General features: G+C 41.6%; 1 protein-coding gene across 1 annotated transcript in view; it reads right to left on the minus strand.

Moving 5' to 3' along the window:
• The window catches only part of PPP3R1 (protein phosphatase 3 regulatory subunit B, alpha), a 56,945-nt gene that overhangs the window by 7,557 nt on the left and 24,005 nt on the right, over positions 1 to 25,383 (minus strand). Inside the window, exons 2-3 of the mRNA XM_081944103.1 lie at positions 9,609 to 9,648; positions 2,199 to 2,375 (exon numbers count right to left, since the gene is read on the minus strand). Coding sequence (XP_081800229.1) covers positions 2,199 to 2,375; positions 9,609 to 9,648 — 217 coding nt within the window. The remainder of the gene's footprint in view (positions 1 to 2,198; positions 2,376 to 9,608; positions 9,649 to 25,383) is intronic.

Raw genomic sequence — 25,383 nt, forward strand, 5'->3', positions numbered from 1 at the left:
AAGGTCCAATGATTAATCGTAGAAGATAGTGAAAACTGTTAGCAGTTCAACCTCAAGGATTTTGAGACAGAGACAGGGAGATTCCTGATCTGGGCAATCTTGATATGTGGCTAGCTTGTTTGGAAACTACATTTCAGAAAATGCTTTCCCAAATTATCTAAAATGAAACTCTAAGCATAAAGGAAGACTGAAATTAGACTGAATGATCTGTATCAAAAAAAGCAGTAACAATGCAGCAGAGATGGAAAAGATTGGCATGCCTTAGGAATTGTAATTGCTGAAAATATTATTGGGAAGGCTACAAGGCCTAAATCCTTATTCGTTTTGGCTGAACCAAAACTGAGTGGGGAAGTATTTTTCAGTCTAAATGAAAGTTGACACCATTTATGCCCCAATTTCTCCAGTGCCAATAGTGTGATTGGGATTTTGAGATTTTCTACTGAAACAGAAAGTGCCACCATGCTCAAGAAATTAAGACTGTGTTCCCATGCAACTTGAAGGATATGGGTTTTGGAAAAAGTGAAAGGAGTAATGGAATCTACCATTCTAAAATATTGCCTCCAAAGAGGGGTCTAGCAAATGGGACGAATCATTGTGATGAGCTGGTTAAGAGTTCAACAACATCTGCAAAAATTTACTTCTTCTTTATTCCTCTTTTACCACTTTGGGTGTTGAAAAGGATACAAAGTTCTGGCTCTTGCTCTTCTGTTGGTCTCAACTATTGTTAACTATTAACTATTGTAGTAGTTTATCTTGTTGTCTCTTCATTTTCCCGTGTTCTTTGACCTTCTCCTCTTTTTGTACATGCTTTGTATGTTATGGAATCCCATGACAAAAATGTACGGCATCTTTACTTCAGGAGCTCAGGATGGCATACATAGCATTTCATCCAATTTTTCCCATCAATACCATGAGGCACATTGGGTTGAATACAGATAATCCTCAACCTACAATCGTAATTGGCATCAGAACTTCCATCATTAAGTGATAGTTATTAAATGAGTCATGCCATGTGAGGATTCTTGATGTTCCAAAGACTAGACACTCCACAGTATAGCAATTGGCATGTTCATTACATGGTTTTAAACAAATCTGGCTTCCCCCATTGACTTTACTAGTCAGAAGTCTCCTGGAAAATTGCAAATGGCTAACACATAACCCCCAGCTGAAACTGTTGTAAATACATGCTGACTGCCAAGTGCCTGAATTTTGATCAAGTGATTGCAGGACACAAGGATGGTTGTAAGTCACTTTCTTTGGTGCCATCGTAGCTGAACTATTGTTAAATGAACAGTCATTGAGGACTATCTGTATAACTGTCTGAAGTGATACAAGGAACTTCAATAGTACGGATGGAATACAATTTGTGTCCCTCTAACTGAATTACAACATTTTTACTGTCACATCACATTAGGGTTATATGGAGATTCACTTAGCACCAAGCAGTCCAGAGATTTGTAATCTCTGGACTGCAAATAAGTTCCGTATAAGTACATAACTATATATTGGAATCATAGAGACCTGATAAAAAGTATTGATTGTGGAGGCTTAAATCCTGTTTCTTTAGGATGACAGATTATTAAAAAAAAATATGCTCCTAAACTATTATTTAAAAAAATACAGCCCAGGGACTTTTGTTTATTTTACTTTTCAATATGTTTTAACTTTTCAAATTCTGAAGTATCATGACTATCTCCAAGATCATTTCTTTTCACACTAACCCAATTAAGCATTAAGACTTTTTCATGGCTTTTTTGCAATCTCTGTGCCATTTGAAATATTATCAGGGATAGATAGTAGAGTTTTCACTGTAGCACAACTGTCCAAGAAACTAATTCCTAGTTGGGTTAACTTATGGTTATTAGAACTTTTAAAAACTGAATCAAGTGAGGTGATTCTACTGAGGGAATTGCACCCATGAGTAAGACAAACCGTTTTTCCTTTCCCCAAACAGATATACAATTACCAAACTGTTAAATGCTTTCCAACATTTCAGAGAAATTATTTATTAAGCATATGAATCCTTCCTAGCTAATAATACAAAACATTTCTCAAGTGGAAAGCTACATTATCACATAGAACATGAATAACTGAAGCTTATAACTAATTCTGAAAAACTAAAAAAAAATATACATCTTATCACATTAGGTGAAAGCTGACAGTTTGAATGTGTGTATAGCAAATTAATTTTTTCTTACCTTTGAAGTCTACTTCTCCATTTCCATCAGTATCAAATATATCTATTACTCGTTGTACCAAGGGATTCTGTTGTAACTCAGGCAAAGACATAAATTCTTCCACACTTAAAGAACCAGAGTTATCTAAATCAAGCTTCTTAAATCTCTTCCCCAATCGTTTAATCTCATCTGCATCAACTGGCAAAGGGGGAGGGGGGAAAGACAGAGAAATATGAAAACCCAAAATGAATATATAATAGTTCTTTCTTGTAATACAATTTCTTGTTCAGGTTCAAAAATGACTGTTTAAGAATGTAGATATCCCCCTGCTCTTATACACCAACAGCTTTAAATGTAATAAATTAAAATGGATTACCTTTTACAGGACCGGCCATTGCAAATTTTACTTTACAGCTCTGTGTAACCTAATATACGCTGACTCAAGTGTTCAAAGGACTAACAGTGCTTAGTTAACTTCAGCCTTATGTTTACAAGCATCTGTCAGGTACAAATCTCCTTCTAATTATCTAACCACGTCAGTTATCTTTTAAATAGGAGGGAATGAGAGTGAGGTCAGTGCAAAGCATACAAAAATGTGTTTATTTAAATCTTTAGTTTTAACTCCTTATGAAACTGAACTGGTGTTGGTTAAATATTAAATTTATAACTCTATAAAGAAATTATCAAACAAAAGATTAGAGGCCATTCTCCTTAACCATCTATTAAATATCAAATATTCTTTATTTTTAAAAATATAATCTTACCAAAGTTTGTCTCTTGGCTGAAATGTGTATTATTTCATTCTATAATATTATGGAATATAAGCCTGGATACTTTTCTTTGAGGAAAAATCAACATTTGGATGAAATGGAATGTTGCATGATTTTCTTTGTAAACAACAACAACAAAAAGATAGCCACACTATATGTCATTTTACAAGTAACAGAATAAGCTGAATAAGCATCAGAAATATATGATGTATGTCGTTCTACATATTCCTTGAATATATTTGAAATTTACCTGTAAATGTTAAGTAATTTTCCTATAGACTGAAGGAATTATACCTAATTGTATCCACCTGTTAGTAGGTGAATATCAGCTAGTGATTGGACATGTGTTGTTTAATTGATTGCTTCTACATCACATCACACCATCCCAACATTACAGGAAAAAGAAAAAGGTCTAGTCCATGATATTAGATGAAGTCCATAGTAAACACAGACTTCAAAAACCACTGCAAATATTACAAAATTTTATATACCAGTTACAAAACATATGTGTCTGTGTGCAAACACCATACATATATCTATTATAGATTACTGAAATAATTAAATATGCTTTTTAGTCAATTACTGATGTAATGAAGCAATTGCATGCTTGTGTTATAAAGTACAGACAGTCTTCAATTTATAACCACAACTGGGACTGGAATTTTAGTTGTTAAGCAAAATAGTTGTGAGACAGCATGATGCTTCACTTAACAACCAGAATCCATTCCCAGTTGCAACTGTTAAATAATCTCTCAGATCATTAAATAGACAGAGTCCCAGGTGCCTTCGAGGGAAGGAAGGCCCAGGGGACTCCATTTAGGTGCCGAATTCTTCTCTGCCAAAATCCAAGTAGAATTTTCAGATTCTAAAGACCATATAGCACCCTTTCTGAGGCCATTCTTAATTTGAACAGTTAAATAAACAGACATAAGTTGAGGACTACCTATACAGCAAATTGGAGAACAAGTCATAACAACATTTTTTTCTATGCCACTAGCAATCCTGATCAAAACTTTGTTTTGTATTAAGTAGCCATTGGATTATGAACACAAGATACAAATTCATATTTTCTATTCAAAACTGAATTTAGGTATCTGTGTAGTGGTACTCTGTATTTACATAATATCATTTTAAGTATATATTAGCATCTTACATGTATTTTTTTTCCTCCAAAAGATGGTATAATATAGTAAAACACTTTATGTGAAGTTGACAATATAGAACTCTGAAAAATAAGAGTTCTAATCTAATTGTATAATAGCCTTCTGGAAAGCTGGGGAAAAAGCTGTGTTGTGTGTTATTCCAATTTGGGAGCAAAAAGAACCAGAACCATACTGTGACTACAGCAAAACAAATTTGAATTCATACTAAAAGTAGTACTTTTAATTTCCAAATATCATGCACTGAGATTCAATCTATGTAATCACAATATTGAAAGATGTAAGCCAGTGGAACTTCCAATAATTATTGAATATATACTTACCAATCCTGAAAGCATGATATTCTTCCAGTATGATTTCAGGAACAGCGTATATATAACAAAATCTTAATTCTAGAATTTCACTGTACATAAGTCACTTCTATTTGTTCAAATCCAAACATCAATTGGAAAGAACCATATGGCATGAATAAATTCATTCATTAATGAAATTTTATTTCATTATGACTTTGGATTCTTTATCAAACGATTCCCTGTACTTGCTACAGAACACATTATTTCTCATACTTTACAGCAGGGCTCCTCGGGAGAATGTGGAAGCCTGCAAAGAAGGATTGTGGTTCACTGCAATATCATATCTGCAAGCTGGGCATTCATGTAGAATACATACCTATATTCCATGTGGAGTTATTTTTTAAAACAATTCAAGGTTTAAATGGTTGGAAAATTTGGTATCCAGGAAATTAACAGAGAAAATGTGTTACTTTATATTGTACTCACTGCTTTAGTTGCCAGTAGATTTCTGGGCAGGAATCAAAGCACTATAAAGCCCTACTTGTTGTGGTTCCAAGAGGGTATAAGACCCCACCTTATCAAGCATAGTTCTGCCTGTCCAGTGAGAGCCTTCATCATACTTCTATCAGAAGAGGATTATGGATTTTGAGGTAGACCTTTTGTACGATGGCCTCCTTCTTATGGAATATTTTGCCCTGGTGTGTCTTTAAATTTCAGCATTTAAGAAGGCAACAAAAACCATAAGTTTTAAATATGGATTTACTGCCTTGTGTTTTTCTTTAGGCATCTTTATAGTGAAGGGAATTGTTTTATTTTATTGCTATTTATTATTTTGTACATACCTCAAGTCTTCTGAAATGACCGTTGGCTTACCTGAATGGTCATTCTCTAGGCGCTGCAGGAGTGTCCAAGCATGGGTTAACTTCAGGTTGCTGCCCAAGGACTGAGTTCAAAGATTGTGTAGCCACACCTCCTGCTCCCCTCAAAGGCTAAGTTTAAAAAACGAAGGTATGAGACCCAGAAGGATGCTGTATGGAGAAAAGTCTATGCCATAGAGTTGATAAATCACACACCCTCAGGCGACCCCAGGGTGGGGTTGGACACTCCTGCAGCGCCTAGAGAACGACCATTCAGGTAAGCCAACGGTTATTCTTCTAGGCGCTGCTTGGAGTGTCCAAACATGGGACATACCCAAGCTATGTAGTCCCAGGGTGGGAAGAAGGAATGTCCTGGTTAGCAGGAGCAAAGACCTGCTGTAAGACCCTCCTCCCAAATGAAGCCTCTGCAGAGGCAAAGGAGTCCAGTCTGTAATTCCGAATGAACGGTGATGGCGAGGACCAGGTAGCCGCCCTGCAGATCTCTTCAATAGGCGCTTGAGTAGCCCAACCATCCGTAATCGTGGCACTCCTCATGGAGTGTGCTGTGATACGAAGAGGAACAGGTCTGGATTGTTGCTCGTAAGCCAGCTTAATTAATGCAAGCGCGAAGCCAACGTCCTATGGTGGAAGATAATACCTTCCTGCCCATGGAGGTGGGCTGGAATGATATGAAGAACGATTCTGACTTGCGAAAAGAGGCTATCCTCTTTTTGCATACCCGCACAGCGCACATCCAATTTGTGCCAGATGCGCTTCCTGGGATGACTGGGGCGCGGGCAGAAGTCGGGGAGGATGACCTCTTGCGTTCTGTGGAATAAGCTGTTAATTTTTGGTAGAAATGCTGGATCCAATCGCAGAATGACTCTGTCCGAATGTATAATACAAAGGTCCTCTCTAACTGATAGCGCGGCTAGCTCCGAAATTCTGTGCGCTGAGGTGATGGTTACGAGAAAGGTGGTTTTGAACAACAAATGTCCCTCCACTCCTGTGTGAGGAACACCCTGTAAGTTCTGGAGTCGATCACAGTGCCCAGATGTTGAATCCTGGAAGTAGGCTCCAAGTGACTCTTCTCCAGATTGACAGAGTAACCGTGTTGCTGTAGTGCGTGGATGGTGACGTTGAGATCTCGACACACCCGCTCCCTGGACAACGACATCAACAGGCTGTCGTCCAGATAACAAATGATTCTTACTGGACGAGATCTGAAATGTGCGGCAACAGCAGCGAGAAGTTTGGTGAACGTCCTGGGGGCCGACAATGGGCCGAAGGGAAGAGCCTTGTATTGATAATGCTGGTTTCTAAACTGGAACCTCAGAAACTTGCAATGCGGTGGATGAATGGGAACGTGCAGGTACGCCTCCTTCAGGTCGATTGATGTCAGGAAGCCACCCTGTCTGATGCAACCCAAGATGGTCTGGAGTAATTGCATCTTGAAGCGCTTGTACGCTACATGGATGTAGGCTTTGGGAACTAGAAAGAGGATCAAGTAAAATCCTCTGCCCTCCTGACCCCGGGGCACATGCTCTATGGCTGCTATATCCAGTAGATGCCGGATCTCTGCCTGCATCAATTGTAGCTTGTGGGTCGATTTCGGGGGGGCAGCGGATGAAGGTCCGCGGAGGAAAGGAAAGGAAGTCTAAGGTAAGGCTGTGACGGATTGTGTTCAGTACTCAAACGTCTGTCATTGTCTCCTCCCACTGGGTGGCGTAGAGCTGTAGCCAACCCCCAATGGGAGGCGACCGGTGACAGTCACTTGGTTCTGCAAAAGGAGCGGTTGGAGAACCCTCCTCGAAAGGACCTGTGGTTAACCTGTTGTCTGGTTTTGTCCCCGAAGGATGTTCTATCCTGAGAGCGGTCCTGCATTTGGGGATAGGATCTGGTAAATCCCCCAGATGTGGAGGGGGAGTCAGTGTTCCGAAAGGGCTGCCTACGAAAAAAGGAATGACCCTTCTGGTCTGGTTTCTTGGTGATTGCTGGTAAGATTTTGTGTTTGTCCTTGGACTCAATTAAGACTGAGTCCAAGGCCTCACCAAAAAGCTTACCACCCTTGAAAGGGGCCGAGGTCAACTTCCACTTCGCCTTCATGTCCACCTGCCAGTGGCGAAGCCACAGCAGACGGCGTGTGGTCACATAAGATGCCATAGCCCTAGAGGAAAATTTGGTGGCATTAAGGGAAGCGTCAGCCAAGTATTCGACCGCTGCAATAATTTTGTTGACGTCTTGGCGCTATCTAATGTCTCCAACAGGGAGGTTGGTTAGTAGTTTGCGGAGCCAAAATAGGGCAGCCCTGCTGAAGTAGGAAGAGGAATAGGCGGCCTTCAAGGCCCACGCGGTGGCCATGTGAGTCTTATGACAGTAGGTCGGCTGGAAGGACGAGTTGGAGGTTAGTGCCACTATGGGGTCATCTACTTGAGCAAGCTTCAGGAGATCCTCCATGCCGCTCTCCATAGAGTAGAGCTTTTTATCCACCCCACTGGGATTAGCCATCGACCCAGGCTGGATAACATCCAGGAACAGCTGTGGTGCCGGAACCAGCTCCTGAGGGGGTGGTCTCCTTAAAGACCCCTGCGCCTGGATCCCCTGATCCGACTGTTTCCTTGCTACTCTGTTCAGTGGCAGTCTTGTCGGATTGGGCGGGGAGTCCCATTTGAATGGACAAAGCCCTAGCTTTGGTCAGAATGGCCTTAAACGTTGAAGGCTTGAATAAGCCAGAGAAGGAGGGGTCATTGGGGACCAGATTCTCGTCCTCCGACAGAGCAAGTTTCCAATATTAAGAAGCCCTCCCAGCGGTGATCTGCTGTGGAACCAGGCTGCGGAAATTCAAACGGCTTGAAAAATAAAGCGCACCACTTTTTTTCCTTCACAATGGCCGCCGCAAGCTTTGGAGCGCACCCGAGAGCTGTCGGCAATCCCGAGGGCTCAGTAGAACCTCTGGGGCTAAAAACAGTCCTCCAACAGCTTTTGGGGGATCCCTAACCTACCTACCTGCCCCCAGAGCTCACCAGCGGCTGCTGACGAACCTCCCGGTGGTGCCTCGACCGCGGTGGTCACGGAAGTCAGCCGCGCTCCAAGCTGCCTGTTCCACACTACAGAAGGCTATAGGAAGGAAGTTTTCAATTGAAGGGAGAAAATAAGAAAACCTAACGCTTCCTAATCTACACTCTAAACACAAAAATAAGAAAAGAGGCTACACTAAGCTGTTTGGAGAATCCAACCTGCTGTCCAAGAACTGGAGCTCCCCAACTGTGTCCTTTTAGGGCGACTGAGTTTTTTAAACTGAGCCTCTGAGGGGAGCAGGAGGTGTGACTACTTGGGCAGCAAACTGAAGTTAACCCATGCTTGGACACTCCAAGCAGCGCCTAGGAGAAAGACAGGATTACAATGAAATATGTACATCTCTTGGTTAAAGAAGTTCAAAGGGACTGAGAATAAATTGTCATGGTTTGTTGAAACTAATTTAAATCTTTCACTTTGTGCATATCTTTTGGGAAGAAAGACTAAATGACAATGTTTATGTATAACAAATCCTTCCAGCCTTTCTTTTCCAACTCACAGACTATTTCAATAGATCCCTTCATCATTTAGGAGTAGCTTTGCAATGTACTGATACAAGAATAATACAGCAGAACACCATATAGAGATTTTATATATACAAATTCATTTAGCAAAATTTCATAACTACACTGTTATATTAGATTATAATTGAAGCTGAATTACTTCCAAGAATTATAATTGGCCTTCCTCCTTTAAAGCAGGTAATAAGAGACACTTTGGTCTATTGGTTTAGGCACTAGGCTAGAAGCCAGGAGATTGAATTCCTGTTTAAGGCATGAAACCTGGCAGGACGACTTTGGGTCAGTCACTCTCTCCCAGACCAACTCACATCATTGGTTTGTTGTTGTAGAGAAACTAGGAGGAGGAAGGAATATTATGTTGAGTTATTTATAAAAATAATTAAGATAGGATACCAATAAATAAATAAATAAAATTTAAGTTGAAAAATGCAAGTTTTAAAAAATACATTATTTACATGCCCAACAAAAATGTAGGGCATAAAGAACCTCTAATCCACTGATTTTTATCCTTTGAAGGTACAAATCAAATACTACTAATATATTGACCAGTTATCCTAAAAACAGATACTATTCAATGGTAGCTCATTCTCAATTAGCAGAAGCAATTTACCCCTGCCCTATGGTGAGAAAAAAATAGCCTATTTTTGCCTTTTTATTATAAACTTGAACTATCTATTCTCTTCCATACTGAGAAGATATTCTCAGAACAGCAGCTGCATTTTTGTTACAAACAATCTAGGTAAAGTTGAACTTACAGTGTGAACACATTTCCAGTGGGTAGCTTGCTTCGTTTCCCTGAAATGAGAGAGAAAAAGTGTTTTTTAAAAAGGCATTTCGGCATAAAGGAGCCAATGGAATACACCAAATATTTTCCTGAAATTATCTTGTACTATTTTTAAATATTGTTACAATTATCACTAAATTAAGTAGTACTAATTATTGGAATATTGATTATATTTCCAGTATCAGCGATGAAAATATGCAATTTATTAAGATCAATTATAGACAACATGGATTAAAATGACACCTTTTATACATACAAAATTCTATATGGATTATATACATGCTAAATATATTTTGCTCCAATTTATTTCAGCATGTAATGCCTGCTGGCAACAAAATTAAAAATAGTACATAGGGTTCTTAAATATTGGGAGGTAGTGGAAACTATTAACGATAAAATGTAATTGAATCCTGGAAAAAAATAAGATAGACCAAAGGATTTTTTTTTACACAATGTATAATTAATCCTTGAAATTCACTATGAGTTGTGCAGGCTACATCTTGTCTGATTCAAAAAAGGATTGAACCAATTCCTGGGGGTCATGGAAATCAATGGTTAGCAGCCTTGACAGCAGTGGGACTGCCTCTGAAGGTCTCTGCTTGGAAACCAGTGAGGCTCCTTATGCAAATAGTTGAGAAATACTACTGGATTACATGGACGAAGGTCCAATCCAGCAATGCAGCACTTCTTAAGAATGAATAGACAAACCTGCATAGTATGGTAAAATAATTTTTAGAAACATTTCATTTAAGTCAACTACTAGACACATTTTGAGCAAGCACATCTTGCCAAAAACCATGTTTCTTGAATGTTAACTCAAGAATTTAAAGAAGAGACGTTAGCATTAAATGGGGCTAAACTGACAAGTTACTTTGATTCTTCTTTAGAAATAAGACAATCAAGTACAATTCTCACCTTTTGGAAATAGGATCTGCCTTTTTCCAATCACTATAAATATTAATTCAAACCTTTTTTGAACTGTGGAGCCATTCAATTCTTCCAGTTTTTATCTATTAAGTCCGTGTTACCTCCTTTTCTCCACCCACCTTTATACTGGCTCATGCTCTCTCTTTCTAAACAAAGTAAACCATTAATTGTAGCTTATCTTTACCACAATACACCTCTGTTTCCTTGCAATTATATTTAATTTTTTTCCCCAATTCCAAACCAAAGATAGTATTTGCAATACAAGCAAGGCTTAATACCTGTCTTGATATAAACTAAGAAATACATCTGTATCTTATTTACTCTCTAGTATATATTTTCTCATGGACATCAACTGCAATTTTAAGAGAGTTCATCTATAGGTAATCCTCGAGGTATGACCACAATTGAGATTAGTATTTCTCTTGCAAGCCATTGCAGTTGTAAATTGTGTTTGTTTGGTTTTTACAACAATTGTTCCAGAGGTAATTAAGCAAATCCAATTTCCCCAGTGAGAATTTTTTGGCAGAAATTGGCAAAAAAGATCACAAAGTGTGATCAATTCAGTGCAGGATGCTGCAACCTGTCTTAAATGTGACCTGGTTGCCAAGTGCCCAAATTGTAATGGTGTGATTGTGGGGATGATGCAACAGTTGTAAGTGCAAGTACAGGTCACAGGTTATTTTTCCCAACTTTGAAATGTCATTAAACGAAGTCATAAGAAAGTATTATCTGCACTCATTTGGTAAACTACAAAGTATATTCTTGAATCTATGCTAAAATAAATGTATCTATGCTTTAAAAAAACAACCACATTATTCCAGCATCTATATCAGCAAGTGAGATATATGACAGTGGATAGATTATTTGCATACTGTATATTAGCATACCTAAATAATAATACTGTTTTTTTTACCTTTTGTTTTCTTGTCACACAGTATAGGTCAGTGATGGCCAACCTTTTCGTCACTGTGTGCTGAAAGTGTGCACATGAGCCCTATTATGCAATGCACATGTGCCCCATGTGCCCTCCCATCCCTCGCCCGTGCAACCCCCCTGCATGTGAAAAAAATGATACCTAAGATTCATTTTCTTTCACTAAATTTCTTTAACCAGATCTTTAATTCTCATGCTTTTTTTTCTAGTTAAATGGTACTGATGTAATGCTATGATCTTATTCTAACTTGCAATGAACTGAATTTATCTTAAATCAACAGAAGGCACATCAGGAAACACAAAATTTTAATAGAGCCATTGCTGATTGTAGTTCCCTAACATTTGATCATTTTCTTCTTTCTTCTTTTATATTTGTCATGGGGCAGTTTAATTCAGCATACATCTGTGAATGTTTTCCCTTTTTCTGTTCATCCTGTGGATGTGGATTATTACTTTTTAAGCTGATTTTTTTCCTATAAAGACCATATGTGTAAAAGAAATAATTTTAATTTCTAAATTCCTATGATTTTGTTCTAAAACAACTGCACCGAAATTAATATATCCATATACATGCTGCATGCACACTTAAATTGATTTTCTTTTCAGCAATTGTACACCTCAATATAAGTAGATATTTTTCTGACTACTATTGTTTTTACTTGAAGATTATGAAGTCACAGCTGAAAGGCTAAGAGTCTTTCAGTTACTGTATATGTATTTTTAAATACTAAATCAATGCAGCTGAGCTATTAACTCAAGCAGTAATGATGCAAAAAGTTAAAAATTTGAGGAACATTGTTTATTCTTCTTTCATTTCTATACACATTTCAAATTTTAAGCAAGCTCTCAAACTGTCAATCAAGGAGAAATCAGTCTCTTACATAATTCAAAACTATTTAAAATAATAGTTTAAAATAAAGATAGAAAGACAAAGAATGAAAAGAGGAAGGTATATGTATGTGTTTTTGCTATCTCTTTTTATTTGTTGGATCTGTCTAAATTGCAGAGAACACTAATATTAACTATGACTAATCTGAACACACAAATCGTACTTCTGAATTATTTTTTAAAAACCTAGAAGCTGTCAATTCTTTACTACTACTACTACTACTAATAATAATAAATTTTCATTTGTTAGCCGCACCCTCTCCCGAAGGACTCGGGGCGGCGTACAATAAAAACACATAAAATATACAAATGAACAATACATATACAGATAAAAATAAACACATAAACGTACGTACACATATACATGGAGGAGGTATCAAATATATAAAATAGAATTTAAAATTGACAATTTAAAATACCCTCAATTAAATTACAAGATTTAAAAAACCCGTCAGGAGCGATAAGGTAAAACTATGGTTGAGCCAGGCCAGCTAATTGAAAGAGGTGGGTCTTGAGCTTTACATGGAAGGAGCGGAGGTCAGAGGTAGTCCTGATATCAGGGGGGAGGTCATTCCACAGGGCTGGGCCCGTCACAGAGAAGGCTCTGCTCCTAGGCGTCGCCCCCCGACACTGTTTGGTAGACGGCACCTGGAGAAGTCCCTCTCTGTGCGAGCGAATTGGTCGTAGGGATGTATGGGGCAGGATGCGATCCCGCAGGTAGCTAGGTCCTGTGCCATGGAGCGCTTTAAAAATCGTAATCAGAACCTACTACAGTCAATCAACCATAAACCAGTCATAAAAGTAATTTCAGATTCACTGTCAAGCTTTCCTCATATTCAACTCCTCCCTCTTCATTTTTCTTGCCATCCTTTAATTAATCATTTAAACTGTTGACATAGGATTAACCCTAGTACTGTATTCTAAAACATGGCCATCTCTCAATTCTTAAACATAAAACATTATTTTTTACTCTTAAAACATAAAGGAAGGTTTAAACCAATCTTCAGACATCTGGAGTAGAATGTCAATGGAGATTCACAATCATCCAGGTCATGATTGTCCCAAAGGTGCTGTTCAAAGCACAATTGGACTTTCTTGATTTTTTCCTTGAAAACATTTCACTTCTCATCCAAGAAGCTTCTTCAGTGTGGTGTAGAATAGTTAGACGATCTATAATATATACCCACTATTTTTAAAACCAAACTTTTCCCATCCAACTCCCATTATTTTGTAAAGCAGCAACAAAAGAGAGGAGGGTGGGGGTGTTATTTAAACATTTAAGAATTTTCAGCCTCAATTCTTAAAAGAAGCAAGTAATTGTATAAGTTGGGGTTAAAAATTTTAATTACCGTTACATCTTCTATCAAATATATATCTTTCCAGATTAATCTGCAGACAAAATATTATTTTTATGTCAGAAGACCCTAATTAAGATTTTTTGAGGAAACATTAACAAGAAAATGTTCTTCTGCAGTGAAATTTTCCCTAATCTCATATTGAAAGTTATTAAGGTAACTGAAAGCAGATGACAGAAAGAAGGTCTTCGGCTGACAGTCACTTAACCTGTGAAGCAGCTGTCTATGACTCATTAACTATTTATAGTCACATACAGGAATCAATTTAAGTCTTGGCTATAATGTACAGATCTAATCTAGAAGCAGACTGAAGAAACAGAATTTAAACTTCTTTTAAAGACAAATGTCACAATTAACAGTTTAATGCATTACTTCTACCCCAAATTAAACAATTACCTGCTTCATTTAAGAATTGAGAAGGAAAATTCTTAAATAATGTATCCTAAGAACTACTTCACAAGTATGAGATCAAACAAATGGGTAAACATCTTAACAATTTGAAAATAATGAAAAGTCCGTTGTCTATTGTGAAAAAGATAAATTAAGGCGAGGTGACACATTCCATTAAAAAAAATCATTTTGTCCAACAAAGCGCTGCCTGAAACAGGTGAACAAAGTTAAATTATAATACTATTTACTGATACATAGGTATGTGGTTAGAAGGATTTCTAGCTCTATCCAAGCATATTGCAGAGTTGAAAAATATTGCTAAACCAGAATGGAGCACTGTGAGACAGTGTTCTTTATGGAGCAGCATCCTTCTAGCTAAAAAAAAGAGTATGTATTTGGGGTTCCTCAGGTAAACCCAATCTCAACATGATCAGGGCTTTAAAGGTGACAACCAGTATTTTCAATTGTACTCAGAAGCATACTGGCAGCTAATGCAGCTCACGGAGTGTTACATGTGTGGATTAACTGCACCATTTACTACTCATGCAGGTGCTCTGTACCAATTAAAGCTTCCAAATGCTCTTTAAGGGCAGCCCTAGAGCTCATTTAGTAGTCAAAAAGGCATGAGTGACAGCAAGCAGGACCTCCCTATCCAGAAAAGAGCACAATTGGCACACAACCCAAAGATTTCCAATGTCCAAAGCAACAGCAAAGTTAAAAGGCTCAAGGAAACAGTAACTTAAATATATAAAAAACATGCTTTGAAGAAGCCAAGAAATAATTAGTTAATCTACAGCTGTGTGAAGTATGCATGAGTTCAACTTGTTGTGGGGCAATTAGGATGTGTTAGATATGTTCACTGCATTATTTGTAAAAGTAATAAAGTTGGGATACAAATAGATAAATAAAATTTTTAAAATAAAAAATTTGAAACTTTTTTCAGAGACTGACAGTTGGTCTTACCTGAACTGTTATTTTAAGAGGTGTTTGCAGGATGGGCCAGTGATGGTATTGTCACAGCCAATTGGCCTCGAGACTGGGTTGAATCTGAAGCCACGCCTCTGGGCTCCTCTCCTCTGACTCCAGTTTCAAGGCACTATGCGTTCCAGAGATCCTGAAAACAAGAAACAAAGGAGACACCTCTACCCGCAATACTGTCTATCTAACCTAGGGTGGGAACTGGCCCATCCTGCAAACACCTCTTAAAATAACAGTTCAGGTAAGACCGTCATTTTCCAGAGTGGGTTTGCAGGATGGTCCAGTGATGGGACATATCCAAGTTCCGTCCCATAGGGTGGGCCCTCACTGATCCGACAGGACCTGCTGCAGGACTCTGCGGCCGAACGCCGTGTCGGAAGATGCGAAAACATCCAGCCTGTAGTGCCAGATGAAGGGCGAAGGGGAGGCCCACGTTACTGCCCTGCAGATGTCTTCTATGGGGGCCTGAGAGGCCCAGGCCACCGAGATGGCCACGCTCCTAGTGAAATGGGCCGTGATACCAGCCGGAACCGGCAGATTTTGCACCTCGTAAGCAAGGGCAATGGCCAGACGGATCCACCGGCTAATGGTGGATGAGGAAACCCTCTTTCCTAGCAACGAGGGTTGGAATGAAACAAACAGAGCCTCAGACCTTCGGAATTCTGCCATCCGCCTTAGGTAGATCCATAAGGCCCTTCTTACATCTAGGCGGTGCCACCTGTGCTCATGCTCCCTGGCCGGGTCTGGGCAGAACTCCGGGAGAACCACCTCCTGGGCCCGGTGGAAGACCGTGTTTACCTTGTGCAGGAATGCTGGGTCCAGGCGTAGCACTACCCTGTTGTTGTGAAACATGCATAGATCCTCCCTGGAGGAGAGAACCCCCAGCTCCGATACTCACCTAGCCAAGGTGATTGCCACCAGGAACACAACACAAGTGATTAGCTTCCGGCTGGCCATCCGGAGCGGTTCAAATGCCTCAGCCATAAGGGCCCGTAGCACCGTGGGAAGGTGCCACATAGGAAACCTGTGGACTGGCAGTAGACGTAGGTAGGCCGCCTCCTAAGGAGCCTCTTAACTAAGGGCAAAAGAGGTAGCGGAGTGGGGCCCTCCCCAGGGAGAACCGTGACAGTGCCGCCAACTATCTCCTAACCGTGGCTAGGGACAGGCCCTTGTCCAGACCCTCCTGGAGGAATTTCAATACATGAGAGACCGTGGCCCTGGAAGGGGTCACGTGGGCGGCCTGGCACCAGGAAACAAACGTCACCCAGGTGGAACCGTAAATCTTGTTGGTTGACTGTCTGTGGGAGGCCTTGATGGTTCTGTTCACTTTCTGGGACAGGAGGGCACCTCTCAGGCACTCCCACTCAATCTCCACACGGCCAGTTGGAGCCACTGTGGATCTGGATGGACCAACTTCCCCTGTAGCAATCTCACCTCCTCCTGAGGAATCCTCCATGGTCTCCCTGCCAACAGACTCAACAGGTCCACAAACCAGGCCCCCCTGGGCCAGTCGGGGGCCACTAGGATTACTTCTGGCTGCTCTCTGACTACCTTCTGGATGACCCCGGGAAGGAGAGGTGGGGGGGAAGCGTACAGCAGCCCAACCAGCTACCTGGAGCGAAAGGCATTGACCCCCTCCGTTCCCTGAGTTGGGAACCAAGAGAAGAACCACGGCAGCTGAGCATTGGAGAGAGTGAGGAACAGATCCACCACCGGTCTCCTGACCTCTGACAGATCCTTTGGAAGAGCTCCTTGGACAGACTCCACTCTCTGTTTTCTACCGTCTCCCGGCTCAGCCAGTCTGCCTGATGGTTGTCGACGCCGGTATTCTACTCGGATGGAGCACAGGTGTTTCTCTGCCCAGTATCCCAGCGACATCGCTTCGGTGTGCAACGCTCTGGATCATATGCCCCCGTCGATTGATGTGCGCCTTTGCTGCAACATTGTCTGTTAAGACGAGGGCATGATGACCTTCTACTGAGGTTTGGAACCGTCGTAGGGCAAGGTGGACCGCCCGGAGCTCCAGCCAATTTATGTTGTGTTGAAGGTCGTTCTTTGACCACCATCCCTGTGCCAGCTGGGAATCTAGAGTTGCCCCCAACCGAACAAGCTGGCGTCTGTTGTCAATATGAGGCACTCCTGCTCACTGAATTTGCAGCCCTTGAACAATGCAGGGGACATATACCTCAGCACCTGCGGCGTCGCTGGTACCTTGATCATTGAATTGCTGGAATCGGACCTCTGATATGGTAGCAGTCTCCACTGGAGCGTCCTGGCGTGCAGCCGCGCCCATGGAACAACCTCGATGCTGGAAAGAAGCGCTACGGGAACACAATGATCCTTCCTGATCTGCTTGATTAATTTCGACAAGCTGGACCTGCGATCCGGGGAAAGAAACACTCGACCCAACCGGGAATCAATCACCGCCCCCAGGTGTAGGATTCGGGTGGATGGGGAGAGAGTACTCTTCTCAAAGTTAACCGAGAACCCTAAGTCTTGGAGGGTATTAATGACCTACTGATCTGACCTAGTCTGAGCAGGAGACGCCCCCTGGATGAAGATGTCATCCAGGTAGCAAAAGAGCCTGAGGGGAATCTCCCTCAGATGGGCAGTCACTACAGCTATCACTTTGGTAAAGGTCCTGGGGGCCGAAGCTAACCCAAACGGTAGAGCCCTGTACTCGTAGTGAAGCCCTAAGTAGAAGTGTAAAAAACGCCTATGCTCAGGGAGGATGGGGATGTGCAGGTAAGCCTCCGTGAGATCAATGGATGCCATGTAGTCCCCCTCCCGAATCCCTGCCAAGATGAACTTGAGGGATACCATTTTAAAATGTCTATATACTAAGAATTGGTTTAGGAGCTTTAGGTCTAAAATGGCTCTCCATCACCCCGATGATTTTGGCACTAGGAACAGGTTTGAACAAAACCCCTTATCCGCCTGGTCCACAGGGACTCTCTCTATGGCAGCAATGTAAAGCAAGTGCTGGAGGGCCTGCCGCATCTGCTGGCACTTGTCAACATTCTTGGCCGGGGGGAACACCCGGAAATAATTAGGGGGAAGGGAAAGGAATTCCAGGCGGAGACCATGGGTCACTGTACTGAGGACCCAGGCATCCGTGGATATCTCTGCCCAGGCATCTGCGAACAGAGCTAGGTGGCCGCCAATGGGTGGAGTCGCGGGCAACCTACATGCCCTGGAGGAAGGGGCAACCACCACCAACGAAAGGGCCGTTCCCTGAGGCTGGAAGCGGGATCTGTCCTGATTGAATGCCCTGTGGGATGGCCTATCCACCCTGCCTGCCAGGTACCTGCTCTGGTGGGTTTCCTGTTCCTGTGCTGACCTGCGATAATAGGCCATGGTCCTCTGCTCCGTCTTCTTGGTCGATGTCCGAAGCGCCTTCTTGTTCTTATCCTCCACCAGAATGGGGTCAAGGGAAGTTCCGAAGAGGGAACCCCCGTGTAGGCCGCTGTCACTAGTTGCCACTTCGCCTTGTTGTCCGCCTGCCAACCCCGGAGCCACAGGAGGCGACACAATGCGACGGACGATGCCATAGCCCTGGAAGAAAACTTCATGGCGTTTAAGGTTGTGTCAGCCGAGAACTGAGCGACTGCCATTAACATGTTGATATCCTGGTGTAGGCGGACGACCTCCGATGGAATGCGCGCCTGAATATGCTCCATCCAAAGGATGGCCGTACGGTTGAAAAACGAGGCAGAGGCTGCCGCCTTAATGGCCCAAGCCGATGACTGGAAGGTCTTCCTGAGGATCATCTCTGCCTTCCTGTCCTCTGCCTTCAGGTTGTCTGCCACATCCTTGGGTACCAGCGAGGCTGGGGCAGCCAAGGCCACCACCGGTGGATCCACAGAGGGCATCTGCAATGCTTGGAAGAAATCTGGTTCGATGTTATAGAACCGTCTGTCATTGCTGCCTGGGGTAGGGTAGGCAGTCTCCCACGGCCTCTTAACTACTTCCAGGAATAGGTCGGGAGCAGGGATCTCCTCCTTATGGGAATGGGCACCCCCCCACTGCACCCCCACAGGGAATCTGGGGACCTGGGGGGAGAATCCTGCCTAGAAGGCCCCCTCAGGGGTAACCTGGACCTGGAAGGGGAAGGACTGATCCTACCCTGCAGAGCCCGCAACCTCTCTGCCCTGGAAAAGGTCCTTAATAAAGCCCTGTGCCTCCTATCCTCGTCCTTCTGGCAGGCACGGGAGGGGCGAGAGTCGGATGAGGCCTTAAGCCTCCTGGAGGAGGCAGTGGGCCGCTGCCTGGAAGAGGTACCCTCCCCGGGGGACATAGGGGGTGAAGGGGCTCTGTCCGCCATCGCGCTTCTACTTATGGCCACTCCTCGCGCTTCCGCCCAATCCGTCCCTCACCTCCTCTTCAGTTGCAGCAGCCGGTCTCTCTCCCCTTGCAGTTCTCCCTTTTGAATTTGCCGCGTTTGTGCCCTCCGAGGCTGCTGCAGCTTCCGGGGGGTTGTGCTGCCACTGCGCGCCTTCCCAGCCACTTCCACAGATTTCCCTGGCGCCGAGGACTTTGCGCTCTTCTCCGCACTCCCTCTGCTCGCTGGCGCTTCAATCGGGCTTTGGGGGCTGTCAGGCTGGAAACCAGAGCCCATTAGCCCCTTCTGGTGCCAATCACGAGACCTCCAGGCTCCACGTGGTTGCCGGCTAAAATGGCCACCGGAGCAGCGACCCAGCCACCAGAGCCTCCGAAATTCGAAAAAATTCAAGCCCCAGGCAGCTGGAAAACCGCAGCCACCGACGGGGAACTTACAAAAAGTAGGAGGTAGGGTCCCTGGAAGGCAGGAAGCCGCGCTGGTTTTAGGTCCAGTAATGGATCCAGTAATCTTTCAGGAGTCAAAGCTTTTTTAGTCTCTATGCTGGCCAGACTGGATTGAAACTGGAGTCAGAGGAGAGGAGGCCAGAGGCGTGGCTTCAGATTCAACCCAGTCTCGAGGCCAATTGGCTGTGACAATACCATCACTGGACCATCCTGCAAACTCACTCTGGAAAATTAGAACCGTTACTTGCAATGAGAAAATGAAGGGATAAAATTTACCTAAAAGGTAATAACGAAAAGATGCTAGACATAAGTTTGTAAATATTCTTGTAATATCAGGTATAATCCAAATTAATTTTCTTTTTTTTAATACTGGGTATGTTTCATGTTGTCTATCAAAGTACAGTAAGACTTCAATTAAAATACAGTAAATAAATCTGTGGAAACTACAAATTCCTTTGCTACTTATAGTAAATTCTGCTTATTGATTATGATTAGAAAACCAGTGGAACAAACAGTATGGAAGACCTTATAGCTACCATTGGTCATAATTTTAGAATCATTCCTCAAATAAATGGATTATCTGTTCTGAAGGCAAGTCTGATTAAATTTGAATTGGTTTAAATCCCTCCAAAGAGAGATTGAGGTTTAATGGATTCAGAAACCATCAGGAAAATGCTACCGAAAAAAACCTTTTTAACTGAAAGCAAGTATTTTTCTTGATGTTTTTCAGATTAATTTTCATTTGAAATTGAATGGTTTTGTAATTTTACTTAATATCAAAACATGTAATGTGAAATCATCAGGATCAAAACCATTTCCAGTTTATGGAATTGGTCCAGTCTTAACCATGGATGTTTGGAAAACATTTTCCTCATTAGAGAACCAGCACCATCACTAAGCTTTTATACTACCATCAAAAACAGATGCATTTCTTAACTTTTAAACATAAAAGCAACTTCTTCAAAGCTTTTCCACCCTTCCCCACTTTTTAACCTTTTGTTCAATGAAAAATTAAGAAACTTCCATATTTTTTTCCCAATGTTCTTGTCCTGGTAAAGGTGGTATTACCCAACTTCAAATTTTGAAATTTGAAGTTGAGTAATAACTTATTACAGCCTTTCTTTGTTTTTGTCCTACAGTACAGCACTTTGAAAAAAATACTAGTGTCCTATTATTGGATAAAAATATTTTTCAGTTTATGATCAATTAAGTCTAAGATAAGAAAACATATCTGCAGAAAAGCCCAATTCTGTTAGAATCCAACATAACACTTCGGAGTTCTCTAAAGTCAAGTGATTGGACTTCCACACAAAGAATACCCCTTTATTGAAGCTCCTTTTATAATCCCCTGCCATGAGAAATAGAATGAATAAAGTAAATGAAAGGCATGACTGCTTTAGTACTGGATGTTCTATTTATTTCTCTTTCAGTTTCGATTCCTCATCTCTATTCCATAAATACAAATTCCTATATAAGAAGTATCCAATGCCTTCTTTCCTCTTTACAGTTCAATAGAGGGTAATAGTCGACTGATTGCATTCAAAATATGGTCATCACAATAAAAGCTCTCCCCATACACTTCACAGTATTGGTGTTTATCAGCATAGGAGAAGAGCTATAGGAATGCCTTTAAACTATACGGTAATCTCATTCAGTAGCCAAAACAAACTTCTGAAATCAAAGCAATCAATTATTAACACTTTGAATGGAATAGCAAATGTGGAATGTTTATGGGAACAAGATTATCCTAGCTGGCAGGGTACTAATTTCCCTATTCTCAAAAACACCCCCATCCTACAAATGTGCAAAGTTCCAGCATGTTAAAGCCAGGTACATTAGATGCATACCGTGTTTCCCTGAAAATACGACAGGGTCTTATATTTTTTTTGACCCACGAAATATGGCCTTGGGCTTATTAGAGGGGAGAGGGCTTATTGTTTTGGGGAAGACTTTGTCCAGCAGCCTGCCCATAACCATAGAAAACACTCCTAGATAGGCCGCTGCTGGAAGAATAGGAAGCCAAGTTCCAGAGTTTGGAAGCTAAAGAAAAAGTTTTGTTCGGAGCTCGGCAGTGGCTGCAAGGACAGCTGGCCCAGGGCATGGTGAGGCTGGGAGGCATGCAAGCTGGGGGTGGAGCAGGCGCTCGCGCAACCCCCCTCTCCAGCCGGGCAGAGCTCCATGCACTGACCTAGGGGGTATCCTGAATGTGCCAAGCTGCAGGAGCTGGGGAGGGGCGGGGAAAGCGCCACATGGCTTGGCACCTTAGGGATATCCCCTAAGTCAGTGAATGGTGCTCTGCCCGGCTGGAGAGGGGGTTTGCCAGGTGGCTGCTCTTGAGCATGGTCACCTCATGGCTGCTTCGCCCGAGGCTGTGCCCAGCTCTTCGGGAGCCCGCTCGGAAGGGAGCAGCCACCCGGCAACTCCCCCTCCAGCTAGGCAGAACGCCACTCCCCAACCTAGCAGTATCCCGAAGGTGCCAAGCAATGTGAGTGCCTTTCTTCCACCCCTGCAGCTCCTGCGGGTTGGTGCCTTCGGGATACCGCTAGGTCGGTGAGCGGTGCTCTGCCTGGCCTGGGGGGGGGGTTGTCCAGGGGGCTTATTTTCGGAGGGGCTTATATTTTTGCCCACCCGAAAAATGTGGCAAGGCTTTAGTTTCAGGACATGTTGCATTTTTGGGGAAACCCGGTACTATAATCACTATTCATAAGTGCTCTTCTGCAGAGATCTTACTCATTTTCATGCAAAAGAAAGTAAGGTTATCGATACAAGAGGACACTGCTACATTCTAATAAAATAAATGTTTGCCCTTCAATAATAACTTATTTCCATCAATACAGTCTAATAAGTGATATTCAATATAAGAAATTAAATGGAGATTAATACTTCTTGGACAGTGTGTTTATAAAAGTGTACATCAGAGATAATGAATCAAGGCAAAGGAGATTTCAAGATTTAGGATTACAGACTAAATCAGGTCAACTTACAGCTATTAACAATATTTAAGCACTGCTGCATTGCAAAGTTATAATAAAACATACTATATTTCAGAAAAGACATACTACATATAGATTCCATATATGGGGTGGGGGGGAGGTGAGGGAGAGAAGAGAGGAGGAGGATATGACACCGCCTTCAGCCATTTCCCTACTTCTACAATCCTCAGAATCAACTTTCCTACTGTCTCCTGAATATCCAGAATAGATGTTCAGGAGTTTAAAAGGCATATTCTGTCAAGGGAGAATGGAATTGGCTACAATCACCACTTCCATCCACCTAGTTAAACATTTCTGATAGATTTAAAACTTCCCAATAATAGAAAGGTGTTATGGAGACTAATACTTGATTCCAATCTACTATAAAGGCAACTCAAATTTATCAAATGATGGTTATATTCTGCTTGGTTTCACCAATATGAAATTATTTTCAGCTGAATATTTACATAAAATAATTTTATTGGGAAGTGTTCTTCCCAAATAAGCAGCTTCAAACACTCAAATTGGGCAACTTTTACATTAACCCAAGTGATTAATCACATTCATACACTCAGGTGGCAAAAGATAGAGGCGGTCCTCACTTAAGACCCACTCATACAGTAACCAAAGTTATGATGGTGCTGAATGAAGGGTACTTATAGATTCCTCTACTTTCAGTCATTGCAGCATCCTCATTTTCACATGATCATGATTTGGGTGCTCCATTTGCAATTATGTCACAACATGCTACAGTCATATAATCACCATTTCAAGCCTTCACTTCAGGCTTTTAACAAGCAAGTCAATGATGAAGCAAATGATCATATGGGAGACTCTAGTTGAACCGGATTTGCTTAACAATGGCAACTGGGTCTGTCATTGTAAGACAGCATGTATACATGATGTCATGCCTTACAACTATGTTGCTTAATGAAGGAGTTCCTAGTACCAATTACCATTGGTAATTGACAAGTACCTGTAATGGCAACTTTCAAATATCAACTTTTTAATTTATTTCATGCTATTTTCTGCCAGGACAGTTGCTCTAATAATTGATTAGGTTAGCTATGCTTCTAAAAAAGTTAATCAATATGCATGCTATGATTAGCAAAAATGAACAATTACTGATTGATGAATGGATGCTAGAGGGATTCAATATATTTGCATCTGTGTTATTCAATTAAATATTTTACCTATTTGAATAACAGAATTGGAAGGGACGTTGGAGATCTTCTAGCCCAACAAATCCCTTGCTCAAGCAGGAGACCCTATACATTTCAGACAAATGGCTGTCCAGTCACTTCTTAAAAATCTCCCCACAACTTCTGAAGACAAGCCGTTCCTCTGGTTGTTCTCACTGTTAGGAATTTTCTCCTTAATTCTAGGTTGCTTCTCTCCTTGATTAGTTTCCATCCACTATTTATTGGCTTGTCTTCTGGTACTTTGGAAAATAGGTTGACCCCTTTTCTTTGTGGCAGCCCTTCAAATATTGGAAGACTGCTATCATGTTGCCCCTAGTCTTTCTTTTCACTAGACTAGACATATCCAATCTCTGAAACCATTCTTCATATATTTTAGCCTCCAGGCCCCTAATCATCTTTGTTGCTCCTCTGAACTTCTTCCAAAATCTCAACATCTTTTTTATATTGTGGTGATCAAAACTGGATACAGTGTTCCAAGTGTGGTCTTACTAAGGCTTTATACAGCTGTACTAATGCTGCATGTAATCTTGATTATTCTGTTAATGCAGTCTAAGATTGCATTGATTTTTTTGGCTGCTGCTACACAGTTTGCTCATATTTAAGTGATTGTCCACTAGGACTCCAAGATTCATCTCATAGTTACTATTGAGCCAGGTTTCTCTTAATCTATACCAGTACATTAGTTTTTTCTTGCGTAAGAGTAGAACCTTACATTTCTCTCCATTGAATTTCAGTTTGTTAGATAGGGCCCACTATTTGCTTCTGTGGAGATCCATCTGGATTTTAAGCCTAGGGTGTTGGCTATTCTGCCAGCTTAGTATCATCTGCAGATTTGATGAGTACTCCTTCTATTCCCTCATCTATATCATTTATGAAGATATTGAAGAGTAGTGTGCCTAAAATGGAACCTTAGGGTAACCCACTATTTATTTCTCTCCATGCAGATGTAGTTTCATCAAGGACTACACATTGAGTGCAGATTATCAGCTAGTTACAAGTCCATCAGTTGGTGGTGCTGTCTATCCCGCATTTCTCTAGTTAACTAAGGAAGTGGTTATGGTTTACTTTGTAAAAATGCCTTACAGAAGTCCAAGTACAGTATGATCACGGCATTTTGTTCAGCATGATCTGTTTTAGACAAACCAATGTTGACTTCTGGTTATAGCTTTGCTTGTTTTTAGTTATTCTCAGATCTGTTCTTATCATTTCAAGGATCTTGCCAGGTATTAATATCAGGTTAATGGTTTGTAGTTTCCTGGGTCTGTTTTTTTTTCCTTCCTTTTTTGAAGATGAGAACCACATCAATTTTTTTCTAG

This window comes from Natrix helvetica (assembly GCF_964273705.1).
Source record: "Natrix helvetica genome assembly, chromosome: 2".
Classification (NCBI taxonomy): Eukaryota; Metazoa; Chordata; class Lepidosauria; order Squamata; family Natricidae; genus Natrix; species Natrix helvetica.